We start from the raw sequence: 19,354 nt of genomic DNA, 5'->3' as shown, positions 1-19,354 counted from the left end.
CAAGCTTGTTCTGTTTTTATCAGAAGGGTTGTTTATTCTCTTCAGTGATCCTCTAGTGGCTGCTTTCAATTCTGTGCTCTGCACTTGCTCACTAATAACACAGCACTAGTAGTGCTTTATTGACGTCAGTCATCATAGAGTGAACTGAAAGAGTTTAAAAACAGCATAGACCAGCAGTTTGAATATACATGTACATTTATTCCCTCAAAATCTCAGCATTGGAATTTCAAGACCCAGGAGGGCTCAGGAAGGGGGATACTAATCTAGTTTCACCAAGATTTGGGAATCTTGGGCCCCCTCTGGAACCAAGAGCTATCTTCTTGCTTTGCCTGATCAGTGTGCAGACATTGCCCTGGGCTTTGATGACTTTATTCCTTATTACACAGGAGGAATTCTAAGTTTTGCATTACAAGTAAAATTTTATTCACAAGCTAGTAAACCACAAGTGATGTAAAAAAATGACAATACAGGTGGTCAAGTGGAAGGTCTCCACTACAAGGGCAAATATGTTTTATGTTTCTCTGGGTCTTTACATTTCCCCTTCAAATGTTTCATTTCCATGTTGCAAAACCCAAGCCAGATAAATACTACTCTCAGTTCAGAAACAGATCCTGCAAAGAGGGAGAGGTGATCATGCTTCCTGTTGCAAGTAAGAGGCATGCAGCAGTGTTCTGGACCTGCTGGAGACTTGAGGTCACACAGAAAGGAACTTAAATAGTCGAGGCAAGAAGAAAGAAAGGCTTGCAGGAGGATTTAGCAAAGATGGAACTGTCTATGCTGTATGTGGGAAGAGCTGCAGTGATGGCAACAGGCAGATTTGCAACATAAGAACGGGAAGAAGGAGAATTTAGAGTCAAAGTGCCAAAGTTTCAGCCAAAGGAGGTAAATGGAAGGTCTGAATTGAAGAAAGAGCTAAAAGAAGTGGAGTTGTTTACATTGTTATTTATTTTTATTGCATGAACTGTGTGCCAAGCACTTAGTGTGCTGATATTCATCTTGGTATGAGAAGCAATAACCCAGAACGCACCCTAACTTTGCTTGTGTGCAATGGCACACAGACTGTGGTCTGTACCTCTATGAATTGCAGATTTGCAGGGAATAAATAATCCCTTATAAATCCTAGTCAATTAAAGATATGTACACAATATAATTGACTAGACTGGCACAAAAGGGACCCCTCTGTCACTCCTCCACACTCCACCCCATACCATTGTGTAACTGGGGACTGTAGAATCTCTGAATTCCTCTACTGTATTTTTTTATTATTTTAAAACAAGCTTTGAGTTTTAAATCTGAGAGGAATTTTTGTGATGGCATCATAAAACCCCTGAGAACAAAGGTTAACACATTTTTAAAATGTTTTTATGAAATTTTAAAGGGAAGATATATATGAACATCTGAAAAGCTTTCTGATAATGAAACATATTATGCATTGAAATGGACTCTGAAGGGAAGTTTAAAACCTGATAGCGCTCTCTATTTAAAAAAAAAAAATGCTGGCAAATTTAATCCATCTTGAACAGCTAAACTTTTCATACTCCTAATAAGAGACCCTATATTTTCTCTCAACAAAGCCCATCAGACACACACAATTATTGTTTCTTGTTCACCAGCTACTTATAATGGAAAAAAACCTAAGAAACCTGGCCTTACAGCTGATCATGTAAGGAGGAAAGAGACAGTGACTAAGCACCTAGTACTGTGCACACAAATCTTTTTTTAAAATTAAATTTAAAATTTGAAGACTATAATGACTTTTTTATCACCTTTATGCTCAAATAAATTAGTCTCAAAGGTGCCACAAGTACTCCTGTTCTTTTAAAATATACCTTAGTTATTATAATGAACAGAGCTCCCTCTTGTGCCTGCAGGAAGGTGGACCTGGTGCAACAAAATCAGAGTATAGCTGGCATGAGATAAGCACCAGAAAGATGAGAGAAGGGGAGGTCTGGTTCTCCTGTATACCATTATAACTTGGTTAAACAATTAATGGAAACTGTCATGGGGTAGCAGGGCAGTCACCCCACTCCCGCCCTGAAAGGGTTAAAAGCCAGCTCTTGGAGAGGGCTGTGGCAGAGAGCCAATAAGAATAGGCTGATTGGGAAGGCAGCCACAGCTGGGGCCACATCCAATTAGGAGACAGCTGGCCCTATAAAAGGCTCTGAGCCAGGAGCTGGGTCAGTCTCTCTCTAGCGCTTGGGAGAGAAGGACCTGGCTGCCTGGGAGCTAAGGGTACAGGGCTGGGGAAAGGCTAGCAGAGCTGGGGAACTCCAGCCTGGCAAATTCCCCAGGCTGCAGGCCTTGCTAAAGGCCAAAACAGGTACCAGGGTTGCAAAGGTGCAGCCCGGTAGGCAGAGGCAGCAGGTCCAAACTCCCCCTTGCCAATTAGGAGTGGTTTACAGACTACAGTCTGCCCCAGTGAGCAAGAGCTAGATGATGACTGGCAGTAGCCACTAAGGCCAGGTGGGTTTAGAGGATGGGGGTTCCCCTGGGAGGGGAGATCCAGAGCGGGGGTACTGCAGGGGCAGAACGCTGAGGTAAAGGGCACCGGGGTCTGGGCAGGACATGGGGCCCGAGGCAGGTGAGCCACCAGCCAGCAGAGGGTGCTCTGGGCTGAAATTGAGCTAATTCCCAGGATAACCAGCAGGAGGTGCCACACGGGTGAGTCTCACTTCGCTACACATGGGGACAAGAGGTTGCTGTTTAACGTACTAACTAATAATTCTCTCCCTCTTAACACCCTTTCCCTGCACAAATGCTGCAGAATGTAGCAACTTTCTCCTCTTCCCCGTTCTATTTTTGACCACCTTTCTCCAACACAGAGCCTTCCTACCTTGTTCAACTGATTTCTGGCTCACTCACAGGCAGTTTGCAAGGCAAGGGATACAATCAGGATATGAAATTCAGCGTCTAAGCTATGGGGAATGCACATCAGGACAGAAAGCCTTACATTATTATCCCTACGTCATTTTCATTATCATTATACTTGGGAGTTCTGAAAGCAAACAGAAAATGCTTATTATCTTTAAAGTTTTGAGAAAGAAATTCTGTTACATATGTGACAGTCTAAGACACTTCGATCTGCTGAAATGTTAGGGCAAAACACCTATTGAAAAGGAAATCCATATAGCCTCAAACCACTCCCTTTTGTGGTTTCAGAGCTGTAAGGATACTAAAATCTGCTGGAGACAGGCATTCACTCCTGGATGAAACTGGCAAGGTAAGACAATTTGGGCCCTACCTGCCTTAAGAGTGGCCCTCTTTCAGAGTCTATCATTGCTCCCCAAACCCTTCAAACATTTCTATGACTGAAAAGAAAAAAGAAAAGCAGGAAAAAGAAGGAGGCATGGATGAGTGTGAAACTCACAGTAAACAAGCGTGTGCACTAATGCTTTGAATCACTATACAGCCTGAGCCGGTTTCTCTCCTGACAGGACTCTCAAAGTCACACAACATTTACAAATACAATTTAAAAAATGTCACACTAGTATACTAAAGGGCTTTGTTGTTATTCAATTCAGTTCCCAGCAGACAAGGATCCACAATGCAAAAATCACTACCACTTATTAGCAGTCCCAGAGGCACCAACTCTTAAATGAGACTGGTGACGGAACTCCCTTTCCTGGTCAATGGGCTGGATGGGTGACAATGCCTGCTCTCTATGTGAATAGTGGAGTTCAGTCTCCAGGGATATCCATTCAACACCCTTTCCCAGTACTGAATTCATACACTTTTTTAAAAATTAATTTTGAAAGAAAATGTCATGACTGACTCCTCAAGGAAAGAGCTCTGAACTGGCACAATCAAGACAGGTCCATTTTTAAGTCTAGCGCTTAGGATGGTGCCCTTTAAATTCTTCACCTCATAGATATTGCAATCAATGAAAGTATCAGTGTGACCAGAACATATGCTGGTTTCTGCTTATCCACCTTCCACTGAGGTGTGAAGAGGATAGATATGTGCAGCGCAGGATACTGGGGGGAGTAATCATGCTCAGACGCACCCATTCTTTGCCAGGAAAAAGTGTCAGAATTCCAGCTCCTTCATTTACTGTGTGGTTCGATTTTTTTAGACATTTTGAAAAACAAAGTCGATTCTTGAATTCATGTCCTAGATTCTTGCTGCAGAGAACTACCATACAAATCAGAACTGGCCACCAACAGAGGATGAGCATGCTACACTCCAAGACTTTTCAATGGGAAGATTTCTATTTATTAACAGAAGCTACATTACAGCGATTGCATCCATAAGGATATAGAAAGGGTTTTCCCCCCCTACTATATAAAGAATACTTGAGCTGCAAGGTGTTTTTGTTCATTCAGGCTTTTAACTGATCAATATTTATTGGATTTTTTCCTTATTTTGCAAGGAAGTTTTAGATTGGACAAGATTTTATGTAAGGTAAAGCATGGAAAATCACTGACTTTTGTATGCTAATGGGATTGTACAGTCCAGAGTTATTTTTCTAGAGATGCTCTATAATGCTTTTCATCCTCCAGACACTTTGCAAATATTAACTAATTCTCACAGCACGCTTCTGAGACAGAGGAGCATTAGCATCCCTATTTTACAGATGGGGAAGCTGAGCCACAGATGTTCCACATCTACCCTAAAGCTGCAGGAGGCATCAGAACCAGAATTAGAACTCAAGTTCCTGGTTCCAAGTCTTGTGCTCAGACAAGAACTCTCTTTCCTAAGGTGGAGGAGCAACAGAACCACAAATTTTCTACCATCATAAAATCAACATGCCTGAAGTAGGTATTTTTAAAAGGTGTATAAAAAGGATGTAGACATTCCACAGTTCCTTGTAATTCTAAGTCAAACACCCTGTAAAGCAGAGGTGGGCAAACTACGACCCGTGGGACCATCCTGCTCAGCCCTTGAGCTAGGGTTACCATATTTAAAAAATAAAAAAAGAGGACACTCTACGGGGCCCTGGCCCCGCCCCTTTCCCACCCCTGCCCTAACTCTGCCCCTTCCCCGCCCATTCCCCAAAGTCCCCGCCCTAACTCCCCCTCCTCCCTCCCAGCCACGCGAAAAGGGCTGCCCAAGCGCTACCGGCTTCACGGTTTGCCGGGCAGCCTCCAGACCCTGCGCCCCCAGCCGGCGCTTCCCCAGCACAGCTGGAGCCCAGGAGGGGAAGTGCGCAGGGTCTGGAGGCTGCCCGGCAAACCATGAAGCCGGTAGCGCTCAGGCTTCGGCAGCCCCCTTGCCTCCGGACCCTAGCCGCTGACCGGACACTTCCCCTCCCAGGCTCCAGCTGCTGTGCTCCTCCCCTGACTCTTCGGCTCTGTTTAAGAGCCAAGCTGCCCGAGCCAGCGCTACAGGCTTCGGGCAGCCCCCTTGCCTCCGGACCCTGCGCCGCTGGAGCAGAGCAGCTGGAGCCGGGGAGGAGACGTGCCCGGCCGGCGGCTGGGGTCCAGAGGCAAGGGGGCTGCCCGAAGCCGGTAGCACTGGCTCGGGCAGCTTGGCTCTTAAACAGAGCCGAAGTCTGAGTCAGGGGAGGAGCAGAGCAGCCGCAGGAGAGGAAGTACCCGTCCGATATTTTTCCCGGACATGTTCGGCTTTTTGGCAATTCCCCCCGGACGGGGGTTTGATTGCCGAAAAGCCGGACATGTCCGGGAAAAACCGGATGTATGGTAACCCTACTTGAGCTCCCGGTCGGGAAGGCTAGTCCCCGGCCCCTCCCCCACAGCCTCAGCTCGCCGTGCTGCCAGCGTTCTGGGCAGCAGGGCAGCGAGAGCCGCCAGGTGTAGCGTATTAAATTGCTCCCCATGGGAATGTGCTACTTTCGGAGCACCAGGACTGGCAGCTGTAAGTACTACACCGTAAGTAGCACATTCCTACAAGGAGCAATTTAATACACTACACCCGGGTGGGGAAGGCTGTGCCTCCCCAAAAGCCTGGCCCCCTCCCCCATCCACTCCCTCCCACTTCCCGCCCCCCAACAGCCCCCCTCAGAACCCACGACCCTAGGGTGACCAGACAGCAAGTGTGAAAAATCAGGATGGGGGTGGGGGGGTAATAGGAGCCTATATAAGAAAAAGACCCAAAAATCAGGACTGTCCCTATAAAATCGGGATACCTGGTCACCCTACCCGACATATCCAACCCCCCTGCTCCCTGCCCCTAACCTCCCCCCGGGACCCCACCCCCTATCCAATCCCCCCGTCCCCTGACTGCCCTGCCCCCTATCCATACCCCCACCCCGTCAGGCCCCCCGGGACTCCTACACCTCTCCAACTGCTCCCCAAGACTCCCTGCTCCTTATCCAACCCCCCGCTCCCCGCCCCATTACCATGCCGCTCAGAGTACCAGGACTGGCAGCCATAAGTACTACACCATAAGTAGCACATTCCTACAGGGAGCAATTTAATACACTACACCCACCCCTCCATACAGTTTTGGCACCCCGATGTGGCCCTCAGGCCAAAAAGTTTGCCCACCCCTGCTGTAAAGACTACTGTATTTTGATGCAATAATGGTGCCCAGTTAAGAGATACCTGTTAAAAAAATGGTCCTCTTAAAAGGAGACAATGCCCATACACCAGAGAGACTATGAAACCCTTAAATATCTGATAAAGTAATAAACCTGATGGCTGAATACTATTTAAAACTACTCTAAGAAGTTAGGTTTCCTGTGCAGTGAATTAAATTTTCCTGGAGCTCTTTTAGATGAAGACCTGATGCAAATATTCAGATGTGCAATAAAAATGTGTTTAATTGATTTCTTCATGTCATTTATTTCCATTTATCCTACCTGAGGATTCCAACTGGGATCCAGTTTCTTCACTGTGGCAATGTATTCTTGCATAGCCTGGTGGGGACTTGAATCTCCCAGGGCTTTCCATGCTTCCCTGGGATACAGAGAAAAACATAAAATGGCCCATTCATAGAACTGATACATCTGCCTCTTACTCATTGTCACCAATGAAACAGTGATCAGGCCTAACGCAAGCCTACCTTCATACTTCTGGGGAAAGGAAAGACATCTTTTACCCAATTTTGAAGCCATCAATCCTCTAGTCAGGCTTAAAAAGAAACTCCTTCACCCACTCATATTTATTTGTTGCTGATTAAACCAATACAACAGTAAATTAGCAGAACACCACCACCATTTTAAGAATTCCCTAAAGGATTATTTTAATCATTAAGAAAGAGATACATGCAAAGAAAGATTCTAGTTCAAGCAATCTAAAAGATGTGACCAAAAATAACAATTTCTGATTTTATTTTATTTTAAGAATTGCAAGGATTTCCTCTTACCATTTCTGCTTTCCTTCAAAATCAAAGAAACTGGGCTTTGGAGTGTTACAGTTTCCAAATTTGACCTAAAGAAGAAAAATTGCCTTTGTTACAATGAATGGTAGAGAGGGATAAAGTTTAATTTATCATTATAATTTGTTAGCCAGTTCATAGCAGCAAATATCCAGATTTATTACACCTCTTGATTTCAGAGCAAATTTATACTCCTGTCTGATTGACAGTTATTAGCTTCATATCTCCCTGGCAAACCTCTCAACTCCAAATGTTTTTATTTTAACAATCTCACACAGCTATTGGCGTATTGGCCTTTGTTATTTTCTGTACAGGATACAGAGATGGAGTTCTGATATGCAGATAATTTCTTCTGCAGGTATTACCCAGCAGGTGATGCTGCAGAGTGATTTTCACTCGAAGACTTGTCAGAGAAGGAAGGTCCAACTTTGAGGAAAATCGCCTTCCTTGTCCTGGTGGCAGAAAAACACCAGAAAAGAAAGGAAAGACAACGGTCACACAGGGCCGGTGCAACCCATTAGGCAACCTAGCCGGTCGCCTAGGGCATTAGCATTTGGGGGGCGGCATTTCAGGTCCTTCGGCGGCAACCGGATCTTTGGCCACCCCGGTCGTCGATGGCATTTAGGCGGAGGGAGCTGGGTCAGGGGGTCACGGGGAGGGCCACCTGCAGCAAGTAAGGGGGGGGGGCGGCATGCAGGGGAACTCCCTGCCCCAGCTTACCTTTGCTCTGCCTCCTCCCCTGAGCACGCCGCCCCGCTCTGCTTCTCTCCCTCCCAGGCTTGCGGCGCCAGATAGCTGATTGGCGTCGCAAGCCTGGGAGGCGGGAGAAGTGGAGCGGCGAAGGCATGCTCAGGGAGGAGGCGGAGCAGAGGTGAGCTGGGGTGGGGAGCTGCCGCACAGCTCCCTGGGCTGCGGGGGAGCTGCCACGGGGGGGTGGGGTGCCTCAGGGCGGAGGGGGGGAGCTGCTGCCGGGGGGGGCGCCTCAGGGTGGGGGGGGGGGGAGAACTGCCACAGGGCTCGGGGGGGGGGGGCCCACAAGGTGAAAGTTTTGCCTAGGGCGCGAAACATCCTTGCACCCGCCCTGCGGTCATGCAGCAATCACGACTCAACCCCGTCTTCCAACACCACCTGCAATGTCTGCCAACGAGCCTGTGGATCAAGAATCGGACTCTTTCGTTACCAAAGGACCCATGAAAAATAAAACCCGTGAAAGAAATCATCCTTGAGGGATCGCCAACAATGTATATTACCTATCTGTATAGCTCATCCTCAACAAAACTAAAGAAAAATCCCTTTGATATTAGGGAATGTAGGTACACAGCTAAACCACATATTATGATTATTCATTAAGGATGAAATTCACCTCCTTCTGCACAAAGACTAAATAAGTGGGCTATGTTTAATTGCCTTTGATAGCCATGCTGAATTCAAAGATGACAAACTTGAGTGGAGTCCATCTGATCTCTGAATTTCCTCCAGAAGCATCTAGGAGCATGGCAGCCAGAGCAGATACACCAGAAATGGGAAGTGAGTCAAGGTTGGAGGTGGTTGGGATGGTCCAGTTGGTCAGAAAGAGGAAAAGTAGTAAATTGTGGAGTAGAGGATGGAGTTGTAGCTAGAAACAAAGGAGAGTGAGGCAAGAGAAAAAAAGGAGTCTGGAGAATAGAGGTATAGGAAGTGTTAATGGACGGCAGTTCATGGAAGGAATATGAGTTAGGAGTGGTAAGTGAATAAACAATCCTGAAAGAGATGAGATCGTGATGATAACATATTCTAGAGGGGGTGTAGTGGAATCCACATGTAGACACAGAAGGCCTGAGTCTCATTTACATAAAGACCCTTTTAAAGGGATATGGTAGCATAAAGTGGGTTTTGTAGTGGCCATCAATTACATGTAATGTCCCTTTAACAATAGCAGATGGTGTAAAGAGGCCTTAGTGTAAATGAGACTGAGGGCTTATATACACTTACATCTTATAGCACTCTAACTTGCGAGCTCAGGGGTGTGAAATCACCCCCTTGAGCGCAGCAAGTCTGAGCGCTTTAAAGCACTAGTGTAGACAGGCTCCAAGTGCTGGGAGTCGCACTCCCAGCACTTGGAGCTAATCCCCTCGTGGAAGTAGATTACCAGGAGCACTGGGAGAGCTCTCTCCCAGCGCTCGCGCCCGACCACACTTGCACTTCAAAGCACTGCCGTGGGAGCGTTCCTGCAGCAGCGCTTTGAAGTTTCCAGTGTAGACATACCCTCAGACTCAGGATATTTTTTCCACATGAAGGTGTATTCATAGTAGGGCTGTCAATTAATCACAATTAACTCAAAAAAAATAATCGTGATTAATCACAGTTTTAATCGCACTGTTAAACAACAGAATACCAATTGAAATTTATTAAATATTTTGGAGGTTTTTCTACATTTTCAAATATATTGATTTCAATTACAACACAGAATACGAAGTGTACACTGCTCACTTTATTATTTTTATTACAAATACTTGCACTGTAAAAATGACACAGTATTTTTCAATTTACCTCTTACAAATACTGTAGTGCAATCTCTTTATTGTGAAAGTGCAACTTACAAATGTAGATTTTTTTTTTGTTACATAACTGCACTCAAAAACAACCAGTGCAAAACTTTAGAGCCTACAAGTCCACTCAGTCCTACTTCTTGTTCAGCCATTCGCTAAGACAAACAAGTTTGCTTATATTTACAGGAGACAATGCTGCCTACTTCTTATTTACAATGTCACCAGAAAGTGAGAACAGGTGTTGGCACGGGACTTTTGTAGCCGGCTTTGCAAGGTATTTACGTGCCAGATATGCTAAACATTTGTATGACCCTTCATGCCACCACTCCAGAAGACATGCTTCCATGCTGATGATGTTCATTAAAAAAATAATGTGTTAATTAAATTTGTGACTGAATGCCTTTGGAGAGAATTGTACGTCTCCGGCTCTATTTCACCCACATTCTGCCATATATTTTATGTTATAGTAGTCTCAGATGATGACTCAGCACATGTTCATTTTAAGAACACTTTGGCTGCAGATTTGACAAAACACAAAGAAGGTACCAAGTGAGATTTCTAAAGATAGCTGCAGCACTCGACCCAAGATTTAAGAATCTGAAGTGCCTTCCAAAATCTGAGAGGGCAAGGTGTGGAGCATGCTTTCAAAAGAGCAACATTCTGATGCGGAAACTATAGAACCCAAACCACCAAAAGAGAAAATCAACCTTCTGCTGGTGGCATCTGACTCAGATGATGAAAATGAACATGCATCGGTCCGCACTGCTTTGGATTGTTATCAAGCAGAACCCATCACCAGCATGGACGCATGTCCTCTGGAATGGTAGCTGAAGCATGAAGGGACATATGAATTTTTAGCGCATCTAGCATGTAAATATCTTGTGACGCCAGCTACAACAGTGCCATGCAAACGCCTGTTCTCACTTTCAGGTAAAACAGTGTATATAAGAAGCGGTCAGCAGCATTTCCTGCAAATGTAACCAAATTTGTTTGTCTGAGCGATTGGCTGAACAAGAAGTGAGACTGAATGGACTTGTAGACTCTTAAGTTTTACATTGTTTTATTTTTGAATGCAGTTATTTTTTTGTACATTCTACATTCGTAAATTCAACTCTCATTATAAAGAGATTGCACTACAGTACTTGTATTAGGTGAACTGAAAAATACTATTTCTTTTGGGGGATTTTACAGTGCAAATACTTGTAATAAAAAATAAATATAAAGTGAGCACTGTGTACTTTGTATTGTGTTATAAATGAAATCAATACATTTGAAAATGTATAGAACATCCAAAAATATTTAAATAAATGGGATTCTATTATTGTTTAACAGCACGATTAATCTCGATATTTTTTTTAATTGCTTGACAGCCCTAATTTATAGCTATAAGGAATGCTGAGGAAGACTTGCAGTTCCTTTCCTTTATTTGACTAAAGTCCAACAGCTGCCTTTCAGTAATAGGGTCACCTACAAAGGGAATAAGGTGCATTTCCCAAAACTTATTCCAGCCTGGGACACTGGCTGGTCCACTTCCAGAGCTCACACTGACAGTAATAGGAGATCCATGCATGGAGCAGCTACAGGATCACAGTCTGGGTGAGGAAGAGAGACTGACAGGCACAAATTCTTTGAGCCCTACTCCAGGAGGAGTTAAAAGCAGAATTTTTCCTGAGAGGAACCAGGGAGCATAGAATAAGGAATGGCAAGGTAGTAAACAAAAGACATGTTGGTCTATGCCTCTGTAATTAATTTACATGTACCCATTAATATTACATTTGGATTTACAGACCCTATCATTAGAGGATAAAGACACCAAAGATCAGGAGAACATTGATGCCCACCTCTCTTATTATTGGTGTCTGCATACAAACAAGGAATTTTCACATAGGTTAAACATCATTTTGATGAACAATGGATTTACATAAAATGAAACGTGGACTTAATCACTTTTTTTTTTTTAAAACGTTCCTGCATTGGTAACCAAACATTTCAGGACTCCAATTAAAAAGCCACTCTTTAATCGCTCATAAATGACTATATCACAAACTCAGATTCCCAGCTAAGGCATACTTCTACACCAGAGGCCCAGCCAGAGTAGCCGTACTGATGCAAACAGGAATAATCGCCTTGAAAGCAATTGTTATAGTAAATCTCCCTAATGCAGGGCAAAATCCAGCATAAACAAAACATGGGAAGGATTGGGATGTTTAAATGAACCTGATAGAGTAAACATGGGCAGTCCGTTTTCGGAGATCATGACAACCTGTTAGTCAGATGTTGCTAGTCAAGCAAAAATCAAGCTGCAACCATCAAACTATTATAAAACACTTGCTGCTCAGCCAATTAAACTGCTTGATCAGCTAACGATTCCTCACCTTAAAAGGTTGTTTTATGCTGCATCTGCAATCATCAATCATGCCTCTTTTTAAAAAAAACTTAGATGTGGAAGTTGCAGTAATTTTATTTAGATTTTTACAGAAAGGGAATGGGGTTTAAAAAAAATGAAAAGTTTTCTAAAATATTTGTTTTATTGTTTCATGGTAAATGTCACCAGTCTGAATCACAGGGTTTCTCAGCTGGCCTTCAGATCAAGGTACTTTGTTAAAACAGGTTTTTGCCTGATGGGGAGTTGTATATAATTTCATTTAACTGTTGTCAGCCCTATCTTATACAGACTGTGATTTAGATTGTGTTTAAACATTTTCTCTTGCACTCTGAGACACTGAGTACATTTTTACAAACTGAAAAATATAAATGAAATATGATCTACCATCAAAATAGAACACCCCAACCTGGCCATTCTCTAGCCCAATATCCCAATTGCACACAAAACAGCCAACAACTCTGAGAGAAAGTTACATACTTTTCCTAATACTTTAATAATTATTTTCTAAGATCCTCTTCAAAACCTGAAAATAGTTTCCCCTCTTTAAATTTGGCATTCATTGTTTTCCTCCCTGCTGTGCAATAGCATCAGCACTACTGATGCCAACACAGATATAGGAACAATACTTCAAAATGATCTGCAAAAGAAAAATAGATACGGTTTTGCCCTTTCTGCTTTTTTATGATATATTAAGTTGGCTTACAAGAGTTTTGTCCAAAAATAAAGAGGGTGGGGGTGAGGAGGAAGAGGGCACTGCTTGATTTTTTACATTAAAAATATCAGCTCTTTACTTCTCACATTTTGCTGTGCAACTCCCTGAAAAACTGGAAAACTAATGGAATTCTGACATTACATAAGACTGAAACTGGAGCAGTAGAGAATGGAAGGATTTTTAGTTAGAATGTTTAACTTGAATTCCTGACAAATAATTGGGAGAAAAACATTTGTGAAAGATTCAGCCCTCTTGTCCCTACAGCTGAAAGCTAAAAAAGCTTTTTCTACAAAGCTAGCAGGAAGACATGAGCTCCAAATATTATTTCAAGTCAGAGGTTCCTATACTGTTGTCCGTGGAGGGCTGACTGGTCACTTGGTGCTGGGCCCTCCTTGTTTCAAGTTGATAAACTGCATTAAAAGACAGCCCGAATACATTAAATACTTCCCTAATATCACTTTTCAATGCAAGCAATTTTTGTTCTTGCCATAGCGATGTTATGTGATCGTAAATCATGGGGAGATGATCCATGCAATTTTGAATGGGAGGGGAGGGATCCATGAGAATCTCTATTAAGCTATGGTCCATGCCATGAAAAAGCTTGAGAAGCTCCAGTTCGTGTCAAACAATCATGGTATGTGATTTGTTTTCTTTACATTACTCAACTGAAGTAGATTGTAAAGCAACTGATATCCAGACTGCAGGTTATTTCCCACCAAATCATAAATTCTTTTAGGCAAGTCAAACTTGGACCCTAGCTCCAGAATTTGATAGTACAGCTTTGAATGTAGACTTGAACCATACTGGGGCCATCCGTATGCAATCAGCTGACCGAGTGAACACAATTTCCTAGGCAGAAATGGAATTCCTTCACGTAGTTTGTCCTGCACTGAAAGGGCAGCTGAAGAAAAGCCTCACTAATCTGCACTAACTAGTGGGGTTGGCCTAAATTCAGATCAGTGAGGGTTGCAAATTAGCAAGTACTGGGATGGTCAGGAGAAGCATCAGCTTCACCTGCCAATTAGTAAGGGTCCTAAGCCCTGAATGCCAGGGAGGGATCAGGAGGTGACATGGTGTTCTCCATTAGATCAGAGAGAATAATGTCACTCATATTGCCTCAGACCCAGCACAACGGTAGTGCTACAGTAAACTGTAAGCCAAAAAAAAAAATCTATTTTCAGTACAAACTTGTGGTTTAATCATCTTCTACTGTCCCTGAAAAATCATCACATGGAAAAGGCACATATAAAACACAGGATTATGCATTTCCTGCACCCATCAGTGTGAGCCCTGTTTTGCTACGAGTGCAGGATTTTAATACTTGAATTTTGTCTGATCACCCCATCATTTAGATAGATATCAGGAGAGCCTTCTTCAAATACTGCAGCTCTTTTATTGAGTCTGATCACTCATGAGTAAGGCTGCGAGTTTGTCACGGAAGTCACGGATTCCGTGACTTTCCATGACCTCCATGACTTCTGCAGTGGCCAGTGCGCCTGGGACAGGGACAGTGCACAGGCCACTGCTGGAGCAGTCTCGGGCCACCATGCCTCTGCCCCCCAGCAGCAGAATTTGGGCGTGAGAGGGGCAGGGGGTTGGGGCACCGGACGGGGTAAGGCAGGCTCTGGGCAGTGTTTACCTGGAGGGCTCCTCAGAAGCTGCAACATCCCCCTCGCTCAGCTGCTTGGCAGAGGTGTGGCCAGGCAGCACTGCATGCTGCCTCCACCCAGAGTGCTGGCTTCACAGCTCCCATTGGCCAGGAACCATGACCAATGGGAGCTGCAGGGATGGTGCCTGCAGGCGGAGGCAGCATGCATAGCTGCCTGGCCTAGCCCCCACCTAGGAGCTGAGCGACAGGGGATGTCGCTACTTCCAGGAAGCCTCCCAGGTAAGCGCCGCCCAGAGCCAGCCTCACCCCATCCCGTGCCGTGCCCCAAACCCCTACCCCCTCCCACACCCAAACTCTTCTGCTGCTGCTGCGGGGGTGGGGGAGAGAGGGCACGGAGCCAGGTAGGGAGCCTGCTGGCCCAGCCAACCCTCCCTCCCCCACCCCTAGCACCAGTGGGAGTCTGCCCCACCCCAAGCAGCCTGGACACCCTCCCCCTGCACCTTTGGGGCCCCGGGCAGTCCCCCCCACAAGTTTTATTCAGTGGTATTTTTAGTAAAAGTCATGGATAGGTGATGGCCATGAATTTTTTGTTTACTGGCCGTGACCTGTCTGTGACTTTTACTAAAAATACCCACAACTAAAACATAGCCTTACTCATGAGGCACTGGACTCTTGTCAACTAGTTATTCTATTTCTACTTTGGATACTTATATGGCCCCCATTACTGTAGTGCCTGAGCACCTCACAATCTTGAATGCATTTATCCTCACAACACCAATTTTACTGCTGGGGAACTGAGGCACAGAGAGACTAAATGACTTGCCCAAGGTCACATAGGAAGTATGTGGCAGAGCAGAGATCTGACACCAGGTCTCCAGAGTCCTAGGCTAGCACCTTTACCCACCGGACCATTCTTCCTCTCTTACTGAAGTTCAGCCCTAACAGGCCCTGGCAACATTCTCTCACTAGGGCCAACAACTGAACAGTTCCCTTATTCTCAAGCTTCTGACACACAAACAAAATTGCAGATAAAATTAATAAAAATCTGAAACTGCCTCCAATAAAAGGTAGTAAAACTCCAGGAGAAAGTTTATATATCTAAATAGTTTTAGATAAATAATGTACAGTATTTTAACAGAGAACTCAGCTGTTACTGTCATCTCTTTTATGGTGGTGTTGCCTCTTAAAATCAAAGCCTTTGGTGACAAGAAATATTGACTTGAAGACAGACAAGGATATCAAATCAGGGACAGCAGACAGATCTAAGTCAGCACCTTTTGCACACAAGTACACCTCTACCCCGATATAACGCGCCACGATATAACACAAATTTGGATATAACGCGGTAAAGCAGTGCTCCGAGGGAGGCGGGGCTGCACACTCCGGTGGATCAAAGCAAGTTCGATATAACACGGTAAGATTTTTTGGCTCCCGAGGACAGCGTTATATCGGGGTAGAGGTGTAATACTACTGTCCACTGGATAATACATTAGCAGCCTATTATGCATATTGATATGACTTCTGTGACTAGAAAGAGGTTGTGTTAAGTACTACAGTTTTGTCTTAAATCACAAAATGCCAGACCAAAAAATCAAAGTTAACAGGGCCTGATCCTGCAGCAGCTTGCACTTGCAAGACTCCCTCTGACTTTAACTGCAGTGATGCCCACTTCTGCAAAATGTAGGCTCTGTCCTTAACCAGTCCCACTGTTTCTAGGCAATGCGAAACACAGAGTCTTCTATAAGGTTGAGCATATGCATTAGTACTAAGCACAGGAGGATGAGATAAGAACAGAGTGGAAGCCTTGCCTACAAACATCCTGGACTCTAGAGGCAAGACACTTACAAGATTTTTTTTTTAAAGTATATTTGTTCTGTAATTAGTTGTGTACACGACATCCCAAAAATGATACTGTTAATGCATACGGTCAACAAGACACACCAGATTATGTTGTTATTCTATAGGAGCAGTCAAAAGCATCGCACACACCTCTCTGCCAGCAGTCTAAAACCTCAGCTATTGAAACATGTGGTGACTCAATGCAGTTAGCAGCTCCCTTTTGCTTGGAACAAATCGAGGGTTTGTAAAAACAATTTCTGAAGAATTTCCTCCTAATAATTTCAAGCTAAACAACATTAAGCTCCTCATTTCTCATCTCACAACTGGCAATAGGAAATCCCCCGGAGCCCAATATCAGATGTCAATGCAACCATAAAGCTGATATACTGTACTGTATTCCCTTTACGACTCAGTGGAGCTAGGAAACACTTAAGATAGTATGAGAAGCCCACATTGTGAGCAACAGAACCCTCCTGGACCCTCCAGGGTTTGTTAAATGTTTACACAGGCAGGACTATATCCACAGTTGGATAGCATCAACATGGTAACAACAGCAACTATTTACATGGAAGTGCAATAGTAGGTATTTTTAGTTATTTCTAATGCAGTAAGCATTTGCCCTAAAAACAATAAATCATTGTCTACTTATACTCTTCATTTCATCTCACATTCCAAACTGTTCTGTTCTACCTTCTCATGTTCCCTTCATGATTCTCTGCCATCTGATCATCAACTCCTTAACCTCTCCACAAGATTCCCAGTGCTTGTCTCCTGCTGTCTTGGACAGGCTACCAAGCTATCCGGTCTTCTTTTTGAGCACACTATCTGATCCCTTCACTGCTGGACACTCATCTCCTGCTGGTGACTGGCAGTTTCAGTCACACTGGAGGCTCCAGAGAGCAGCTCCTTTCATCCTCTAACACAGCAGTAGTCCCAAATAGAGACAGCTAGGTTAGCAGTCCCTCCTCATTTCCAGCTCCTTTTACAGTCCAAAGGTTGGACACCTGTAGAAGCAGCAGAAAACACAGAATAGACGAAGCAACATGTGACCAGCTAGCTCTTCAATGGACTACTTATGTGCTTAAAGCTAAGCCTGATCGGGGCCTAAGTCAGGGCCTTAAATCTGATGCAGGTGATGGAAAGTCTATCATCTACTGCGTAATCTGCAATGAGAAGAGGGTCTTAATTTAGGTAATGATAGAGAGACATCTGTTATAAAACTACTGTCTCAGTTGGCACTCTCCTTCCACGTTGTCGGTTTCAATACATGGTCTAGTTGAACATGGAAATACCCTCCTATCCTTACAGGTAATTCCCAAAACCACTTGAGAAATGTTGCTGTGGAAGAGTTAGCACTGCCACTGCTCTTTCATTCAAAGGCCCCAGTCCTGCAGTAGGATCCGCATGAGTGGACCCTTGCTCTCACATGAAGCTCCATTAACTTCAGAGGGTTCTTCACAGACACAAGGGTCCTAAAGTAACAAAAGCTAACTTGTGTTCTGCCATCAATTGATGGTGGCTGATCTCCACCCCACACTACATCCAGCCCTAAGTGAAAGCTAACACATGGCCCCCACCAGACTGGACAAAGGTTGAAATACCACCCAGAGCCATGCATAGGCAGCAGTATCAACCCCAAGCATTAAACAGTCATGAGTCAGGCCTCCCCCACAAACAAAACAACAACAAAATCCTACAGTATTTCTTTATAACGAGGAGATTTTAAAATAAATAAATGCACAAGAACCCTTGTCCTTTACTTTCTAGCTCCAGGGCCTTTAGGGCGCCCTGGGGTCCCGTTTCCTAGCTTCTCTCTGCAAGCACGAGGCCTGAGACCTTTCTAAGGAAGGATGAGATTCCCTCAGAGCCACGGGGCTGCTGGGCTTTAGGCAGGACCCATAATCTTGGGACACTCGCGGTGCAATGGCCAAGAGCGCTGGCGCTGCACCTGCGCAGGCGTGGGAGCGCTTAGTAGGCCCTACCTCAGCGTGCCCGGCGCTGGACAGAGGCGGCGAACCGTGAGGGAGGCGCTAGAAGGGGGGAAGCACCACCCCAGCCCGGCTCTTACCTGTTTGTACCTGGCGTACAGGTAGAGGAGCTGCTCCCTACTGGCCGCCTGCATCAGCCCCGGCAGTCGCTCGGCCGCCCGCTCGAACTGCTCCGCCAGCGCCCGGGCCTCCTCCTCCGGCCCGGCCGACTCCTCCCCGGAGCTCGGCTCCCCGCCGCTGTTGCCAGCCGGGAACGGGGAAGCCATGGCCAACCCGGCCGCCCCCTCCCTCACTGCATCGCGGTCCGTCGGCAGCTCCGTCCCCTCCCGCGGCGGCCCGCCCCTGCCGGTAACTGGGCGCAGCTGGGGTCCCGGGCCAGGGCGAGCCTCTCCAGGGACGCGGTGCAGCGCTGCTAACGGCGCGGGCGGAAACGCGGCCACCAAGAGGGAGGTTCCGCCGCGCGGGGAGTCCCTGCCCCTGCGTGCGCGAGGGTGGGGGCTGGTGAGAATCTGAGGGCCCAGTGTGGGAGCTGCTGTTCGTCCTCTGGGATACGGGAGAGTGCCCGCTGGTCGGAGCAGGGAGCCCAGGGCAGGGGCCTGCTTGGGACCCTCTGGGTTTCCCCCCTCAGCAGCGGTCTACTAGCGGCCCCAGTCAGGGCGCATAGGGGCTGAGGTCACAGCAGGGACGAAACGGTCACGGTCAGAGTGTTGCCGGCACAGAGTGCCCGAGGACAGCAACAGCGGGTTTGTTGCCCTATGTGCTTCGTGTCAATAAACACACCAGGGGGAGAAGCAAACAAAGTTTATTTGAGATCTCAAAGCGGTGCAAGGAGACGGACACGTCTCAAATCAAGCACACTAACAGAAACAGTTTTTCTTCTTTTATACATTTTGCAGTTAAACCTCATCCCGCCTTTCCCCCTCTAGCCCTCCCTTTCTCCCCCTCATTCCTCCCTCTACCCCTCCCGTCCCTGGTAATAGTTACTAAGCAAATAATGATTACATTTAAGCAGTT

General features: G+C 45.6%; 1 protein-coding gene across 2 annotated transcripts in view; it reads right to left on the bottom strand.

Annotated features, from left to right (window-relative positions):
• Window positions 1-18,794, bottom strand: part of ACBD6 (acyl-CoA binding domain containing 6) — a 151,908-nt gene extending 133,114 nt beyond the window's left edge. The window contains exons 1-3 of one of the 2 annotated variants that reach the window (XM_005290761.5): window positions 18,421-18,794; window positions 7,267-7,331; window positions 6,761-6,857 (exon numbers count right to left, since the gene is read on the bottom strand). In XM_005290761.5, coding sequence (XP_005290818.1) covers window positions 6,761-6,857; window positions 7,267-7,331; window positions 18,421-18,606 — 348 coding nt within the window. In that variant the 5' untranslated portion in view covers window positions 18,607-18,794. The remainder of the gene's footprint in view (window positions 1-6,760; window positions 6,858-7,266; window positions 7,332-18,420) is intronic. The other variant, XM_005290762.5, reaches the window with a different exon arrangement.
• Window positions 18,795-19,354: the final 560 nt, after the last annotated feature.

Source organism: Chrysemys picta, chromosome 8 (genome assembly GCF_011386835.1).
Source record: "Chrysemys picta bellii isolate R12L10 chromosome 8, ASM1138683v2, whole genome shotgun sequence".
NCBI classification, from domain to species: Eukaryota; Metazoa; Chordata; order Testudines; family Emydidae; genus Chrysemys; species Chrysemys picta.
The sequence above is the reverse complement of the archived record's forward strand: the minus strand, read 5'-3'. Positions and strand labels throughout refer to the sequence as shown.